This window comes from Aspergillus neoniger (assembly GCF_003184625.1).
Source record: "Aspergillus neoniger CBS 115656 unplaced genomic scaffold BO87scaffold_52, whole genome shotgun sequence".
NCBI classification, from domain to species: Eukaryota; Fungi; Ascomycota; class Eurotiomycetes; order Eurotiales; family Aspergillaceae; genus Aspergillus; species Aspergillus neoniger.
The window spans coordinates 51,322-57,832 of record NW_020291180.1 but is presented as its reverse complement, the minus strand read 5'-3'; the positions used below and the strand labels follow the sequence as shown (position 1 = coordinate 57,832).

The following is a 6,511-nucleotide window of genomic DNA, read 5'->3' as shown; positions in this document are numbered from 1 at the left end:
TATCACTTCACAGTTAAAGTGTGGGTGCAAATCTTTGCCCGCCGCGTGCTCAGGCGCCACGCCCCCCGCGGAATAAAATCCTGCAGCTGCCGTGCACCATGCGACCTCTTTTCAATCTTTAGGTGGCCGGGGTCGATACACTGCGTCCTCTGTATTTCCTACTGGTCCATAGTTTCAACATCATGGCCAGGTTTGGCAGTCGGGTGGTCTCCGCCCTCGAGCTGGAATCCAGCCAGGACTCGCGCTGGTCCAACGAAGGTCGGCAAACCCTATTCAAGTAGCTATGAAAGCTGCTGCGCGCGGCACGCGACTTGGAACTTACCTTCTCTGCAGATCTGCTTCCCACTCCTCCGGAGCAGTGCAGTAAGTCTTGAACTTGACCCAGTGTCTGCTCATGCCAGTGCTAATGATGCAGCCTGGCGCTGGTGGAACTATGTCTCGTTCTACTGGTCCATCTCTTTTACCAACTGGACCTTGGGATCGGTATGCTTTTGGCCCGTTGTGCTACGTTTTTAATTCGATGACATACTGATTCTGTAGACCATGATCGGCATCGGTCTTAACTGGTGGCAGTCGATTGTCGTCATCTTCGTCTCCCAGCTCATCTCGTCCGTCGCCATGGCATTCAACTCGCGCGCCGCCAGTGTATATCATCTTGGATTTCCCTGCGTCGGGCGCAGCGTGTTTGGCATGTGGGGGAGCTACTACTTTGTCGGTGCACGAGCGGTGCTGGCCATCGTGTGGTTTGCCATTCAGAGTATGTGACAGTCGCTTGTCACGGATCGCTTCAAATGATGAACGCCTCATTCTGACCCTTGCAGTGGACTTTGGCGCCGAATACATGTACAACATCCTGCGGGCGATTTTCGGTCACCACTATACCGACATCCCCAACCACATCCCATCCAGCGCAGGTATCACCACGCAGAAGATGCTGGCCTTCTTCCTCTGCTGGCTGGTGCATCTGCCTTTCTGCCATTTCCGTCCCTACCAGCTGCGCAAGTTCTTCATCTTCAAGACCTTCATTTCCCTGCCCGCCATGTTCGGATTGTTCATTTTCGCCATGGCCAACACTAAGGGTCAGCTGGGGACGATGTACACGGCCGAGGCACGATCCACGACAGCAACCGCCTGGATGATTATTGCGGGAATCAACAGTGGCTTGGGGTAAGCCATCCGTCAGGACCTTTGAGAATTATAAAACTAATGAGACCAGTAACACGGCCACTTTGATCACCAACCAACCCGACTACTGCCGCTGGACTAAATCTCGCAATGCCCCGCTCTGGACCCAGTTGCTCTCCAACCCGATCGCGGTGACGCTCTCGGCGAGTCTGGGTATTCTGGCGACCGCCGCCATCAACAACAAATACGGCACCGATATCTGGTACGCCATTCTGCCAAATACCTAATATTTTCGATCTTTGCTAATTAAGTAGGAACCAATGGGACATGATGGAATTCATCCTGGACCATTACTGGTCCGGCACGACCCGATTTGCCGTGTTCCTCGTGGCCTTTGCCTGGCTGGTACAGATCCTCGGAACCAACATCGCGGCCAACATGATCTCCTTCGGTGCGGATTCCTCCATGCTGTTCCCCCGATTCATCAACATGCGTCGCGGACAGTACATCGTGCAGACGCTCGCGTGGGCCGTTGTGCCATGGGAGATTCTCACGTCGGCGACGAAGTTCGAGGACTTTTTGTCCGGATATGCGTTGTTCATGGGTGCCGTCGTGGCCATCATGGTGTGCGAGTGTACGTCCCTCTTCCCTCCCTCTACATCTCCAAATGACCAAAACATACTAATGAATTATAGACTTCTGCTTCGCCAAAGGCAACATTTTCCTCTCTTCCCTGTATGACGGCACGAAACTCAACAAAAACTACCGATACTACGGCGGGTGGAACGTCCAAGCCGTTATCGCGTACATCATTGCCATTGCGCTGCCATTCCCTGGTACGTCTATCCCTTCATCTCCCATAACACCCAAGTCATTAATAAATACTTGTATAGGCTTCGTCGGCTCCCTCGGCGCCAGCGTCTCCACCACCGCGACCCGCATGGGCGATCTCGGGTGGATTTTATCCTTCACGACCGCCTTCGTGATGTACTACATCATCTGCACGTTCTGGCCCACGGAGAACCAGAAATTGATCAAGAAGCAGGGGTTGTCGTGGGAGCAGACGGCCCAGGATACGGACCCGCAGGACTTTTATCTGACTGGGGCGGGGCTTGGGGGTGCGGATGAGCCGGTGGCGGCTCATCAGCAGGTGGTTGTTGAGAAGGGGGTCGTGGAGAAGGATGTATAATCTGTACAAATGTGTGAGGGTTGATGGATATGATATGATATGTCTTGGGAGGTAATTCAAATAGGGAGATATTACTCTGCTCTGAATTGGATATGAATATAGAACTTTTGTCATGATTGAGCCTGTTCTGGAAAGTATCTACCGAAATGTAACATTGAACCATGCTGTCTGTAGTAAGGAAACGCCCCATCAAACAGCTTGTAATACCATGCAATATCCCAATTTCAAGTACAAAAGAAACAATACTTTTAGATATCTCAAACGAATGACTCAAAACTACCCTCTTCACATACCAGACTCGGACGAACAATGCATCCACCACCACCACCCACCGCCATACTCACAACTCCTCAATACTCTCCACCACCGTATCCATAATCCCAAGCATACCCTGTCCACTCCCACCTACACTGTTCAAAAACCGATCAACCTGGGCATCCAAACTCATAGCATCGCTCACGCTCTCGCCACTGTCCAGAGGATTACCAGTCCCCGAATTGGCTACAGTAGCGAGGGAATGAGCAGGAGCAGAGACATTCCCACTCCCATTCACATTCTGCCACCCAACCTCACCAGACCGCTGTGGCCGATGAGTATGAGCATGATCCCTGACACTCCTAGCGCGTCTACTCCTCGACCTCCTAGTCTCAATCCCCCGAATGTTAATAATACTCGGGGTCAGAGTAGGCCGGGGACATGTAAGAAACGGGGATAAGCATGAGCGCCATGATCTACACACACAAACAATATATTAGTCAATATTATTTATACATTCCAGAAAAGGGGGGCTAGGTGAAGGGTAACAACATACAATCCTAAATTCCGTCTAATCATATCCACAATCTCGGTATTACCCATGTACAGCGCGACGCGGACAGCAGCTTTGGCATCCGAAACCCACTTCTGCGGCGGATACGCGAAGAACGCCGTAGTAGATAGTAGTAATTTGACGACGCGACGCAGACCCATACATGCTGCTAGGAACAGTTCGGTGCGGTCGTACCCGTGGCGCGTCTGCAGGCTCATATCGGCGGAGATGAGGAAGCAGGCTGTCGGCTCATTTCTCTCCAGGATTGCCATGTGCAGGGGCGTCACGTCCCAGTCTGTGTATGTGGTGCGGAGGTGCGGAGCACGAGCGAGCAGCAAGTCGCATACCTCGGGCGTGCCGAACGCGGCGGCCGAGTGGAGGATGGTGTGGCCTGATTTGGAGCGTTCGTGGAGCACATCCGGATGGTTCTTGATAAGGAGCTGAAGGAGCTCTGGGGCGTTCCCGGAGGAGTCGAAGAGGACGTTGAGAGTTGGGAATCGGCGGATTTGGGCACCGTATCTGAGCAGCAGCCGGAGGATGTCGACGCAAATGGAGCTGAGCTGGGGGGCAACGCGGTCGGGGCATTGGAAGAGTTGGTCGAGCTCAGGGACTTCCGGGTCGAAGCTGTACTGGGGGCTGGCGCCACACTCGAGGAGGAGATCGGCGATGCCCAAGTGGCCGGTGGTTAGGGCTAGGTGGAGGAGGGAGTTGCCCTCGCGGTCGCAGGTGTTGAGGGGCATCCTGCGGGACGACAGGTGGTAGTCGACTTCGTCGATGTCGCCGAGTTGGATGGCGTGGGAGAGGTCGTCGGTGTAGGCGGAGACGTGAGGGTTACGAAGGTGCCATCTACCAGTGGGGTCCATTCGACCGGAGCGGAGGCTTGCTGGGGTTTCGCAGATGGCGTCTGCCCAGCAGTTCTTGCGGACGTTGGTATATAGATTGTCAATGAGGTTCTTCGTCGAGGTGGAGAGTGATCTGATGCCTTCTGCCGTGAGGAGTCTTCTGCTGCCGCTGGCACGAAGCTTCTCGGCCACAGCTTCCAGAGCCGGGCTGGCGTTGGGCACGGGGGCCTTGAAGGGGCGAGGCGTGCAAGGCATAGTTGGCGACGGTGGTGGTGGCGGTGGTGGCTCCTAGACTGGTGATGGCAACGTTCGATGCTTGTGTTACCGGGAGGATCAAATTCATAGTGGTATATATATGGACAGGGGTACTTTGAGTAAGGTTATTGTTGCTGTGAAGGGGGGTATACACGGTACTGAATGACGACTGGGATTGCTTGGGTATGAGGACATTTTTCTGGGTGTGGCCGTGATGGAAGTGTATATTTGAAAGGGGAAATGCGCTGTTGCGTCTGGGGTTGGTAGTTTGAGAGCTGCCAAGAGTGATGATGGCACAGGGGGTGGGATAGCTTCGTCGTTGCATGAAGTAAATGGACTGGGGTTAACTATTATTTGTGGGGTAGTTAATGGAGGTATCCGTGGCTCAACCCTGACTGAGTTCTGAGGGACCCAGGGCAGTGGTAGCTGGCATTCTGAGACAGATATAATCGGCAGTATCCAAGAGACACCAGCAATGTGTGGTTGGCTTCCGTGTAGAAGCATATCCTCGCTCTCAGAGATTCTATAGGTCGATTTCTCCTCGTGTTGTTGAACTTTGAGTCTCCAAAATCTGTATCAGGGTGGTCATGTCGATCATGCATCGATAAAGGAACCTGCCGATAACAAGGCCCCATTTGGACCTCAGAGTAGGCCATTATTCATGATTTGAGTGTGCTGAATCCAGCTAATTTTGTATGATGTGTTGCTTCCAAGACATTGCCAGACATTCTCGTATTCAGAGTATGCCAAGTTACCTCCTTTATAGTGTCATGGCAATTCCCATAAAGTAGGACCACCAGAATAGGCGTGCTGATAGAGAGTATCGACCGCTGATTTGAGCAGATATGTCTTTATACACTGACGAAGGCTGAACATCCAGATCCCACAGGCCCAGTGCATCTTCCTCATTCTCTTAGTAATATCTCTTGTGTTTATACTTTCTGATAGACTCCACTTATAAAGCGGATGCATTGTCCACACGAACTAATGAGCTGCTCTCCATATATTCCCAATCTTATTGTCCTGTTTATCTTGTCGATGAGAACATTCGAGTATACGTCTCCAACGAATGACAAAGGTTGGAACACCTCCTCTCCACACACAAGTCATCGTCCGTTTCAAAGTAGTTCTCTATTCGGCTTCCTCTTTCCAATTCTTGTCTCGAGCTATACAGCATCAACGAAGTGTGAACACCTCATCTCCGCACACACAATTTGTCTGTCTAATCATGTTCTTAATTAGTTTCCTCTCGTCAAATCTTGTCTCCAGTTACACGCCCCCAACTGGGTGCGAATATATTTCTTTTCAAACACAATGTATCTTCCTCATCTTCATCACCCATTGCCTTCTCAGGAGTCAGATATAAACCCCCCAACATCCAACTATAACTCCCAAGTCCTCGCCACCTCACTCGAATACACCATAGCCTGACCCAGATCCAGACTGGACCACTTCTCCGGATTCTGCACCGCATCGACGTAATGATTCAGCGCGAGGATCATCTGTCTGGCCCACCTTTCAGGCGAGACAAGCCCACACCCCGTTGCAAACGGGGTCATCAAGAGACTATCAATCCTCGTTGCCCCGTCTGCTGTCCTCTCAGCATCACAGTTATGTCTGTCGATAGCGCACAACAAGCTCCAGATACACTCATATACGATCTCCCGATCCCAGCGCACATTCTGCGGCACTCTCATGGTCGGACAGAGCGCCAAGTACCTTGTTCCCCAAACGTTCTTTGATAGAGGGTCAAACTCCTCCGGGATAGAGATGAGCGTACATGATCCCGGAGGCAGGTAGCCCCGATAATCTCGATAGAGAATACGCTGCGCGTGACGAGTCAAGGCGAGATAGTCTGACGTTGGGGAAAAGGCACGTGAGATGGCGTCGTCGAAGCCACCGTCTAGCCGGCCGTAGGAGTTGGCTGGAGAGACGATGACATCGAATTGAATGTTTGAGGAAATATAAGAGAGAGAACAATTGTGGAAGGTGATCTTAGGAAATTGGGGAGATGTGGTGGTTATCGATAAGACAGATTCGACGGCACGGATGTATTTTTCGTCCATGCAGAGGAGATGAATATTAGGAAGAGGGGATGCTGTAGGTGGCATCATGATTGTAGATGATATGGTTCCAGACAGATAACAGTCTTGGATATTACTTTGGAGGATCTTTCTATATTTATAATTTTCCGAGGATTGCTGCAGCCTTGCCTTGGCGCCCCACGGAGGCTGAGTTGTTCATGGGTAGTGCTGATGAGGCTGATGAGGCATTGTGCAGGCAAATGACTCA

General features: G+C 51.8%; 3 protein-coding genes across 3 annotated transcripts; 1 reads left to right on the top strand and 2 right to left on the bottom strand.

Moving 5' to 3' along the window:
• BO87DRAFT_345155 (uracil transporter) lies at nt 1-2,502 on the top strand. The gene is made up of 9 exons (XM_025620852.1): nt 1-258; nt 334-363; nt 416-483; nt 541-757; nt 822-1,167; nt 1,217-1,387; nt 1,440-1,759; nt 1,821-1,961; nt 2,019-2,502. The coding sequence occupies exons 1-9, from the start codon at nt 183-185 to the stop codon at nt 2,312-2,314; spliced, it is 1,665 nt and encodes a 554-aa protein (XP_025474686.1). The 5' UTR covers nt 1-182; the 3' UTR covers nt 2,315-2,502.
• Nucleotides 2,503-2,654: 152 nt separating this feature from the next.
• BO87DRAFT_369441 (ankyrin repeat domain-containing protein) lies at nt 2,655-4,219 on the bottom strand (the record flags this gene model as incomplete). Its single annotated transcript, XM_025621977.1, has 2 exons — nt 2,655-2,922; nt 3,126-4,219. 2 exons carry the CDS (start codon nt 4,217-4,219, stop codon nt 2,655-2,657), a joined length of 1,362 nt encoding a protein of 453 aa, XP_025474685.1.
• Nucleotides 4,220-5,192: 973 nt separating this feature from the next.
• Nucleotides 5,193-6,358, bottom strand: BO87DRAFT_380748 (uncharacterized protein). The gene has a single exon (XM_025624366.1). The coding sequence runs from the start codon at nt 6,328-6,330 to the stop codon at nt 5,602-5,604; it is 729 nt and encodes a 242-aa protein (XP_025474684.1). The 5' UTR covers nt 6,331-6,358; the 3' UTR covers nt 5,193-5,601.
• Nucleotides 6,359-6,511: the final 153 nt, after the last annotated feature.

Bases quoted from the DNA above. Each gene is read 5' to 3' on its own strand.
- BO87DRAFT_380748 (XM_025624366.1), bottom strand. From the start codon at position 6,330: ATGCCACCTACAGCATCCCCTCTTCCTAATATTCATCTCCTCTGCATG.
- BO87DRAFT_345155 (XM_025620852.1), top strand. From the start codon at position 183: ATGGCCAGGTTTGGCAGTCGGGTGGTCTCCGCCCTCGAGCTGGAATCC. The intron at 259-333 runs GTCGGCAAACCC...CCTTCTCTGCAG, and splicing joins CTCGCGCTGGTCCAACGAAG to ATCTGCTTCCCACTCCTCCG. The intron at 758-821 runs GTATGTGACAGT...TGACCCTTGCAG, and splicing joins CGTGTGGTTTGCCATTCAGA to TGGACTTTGGCGCCGAATAC.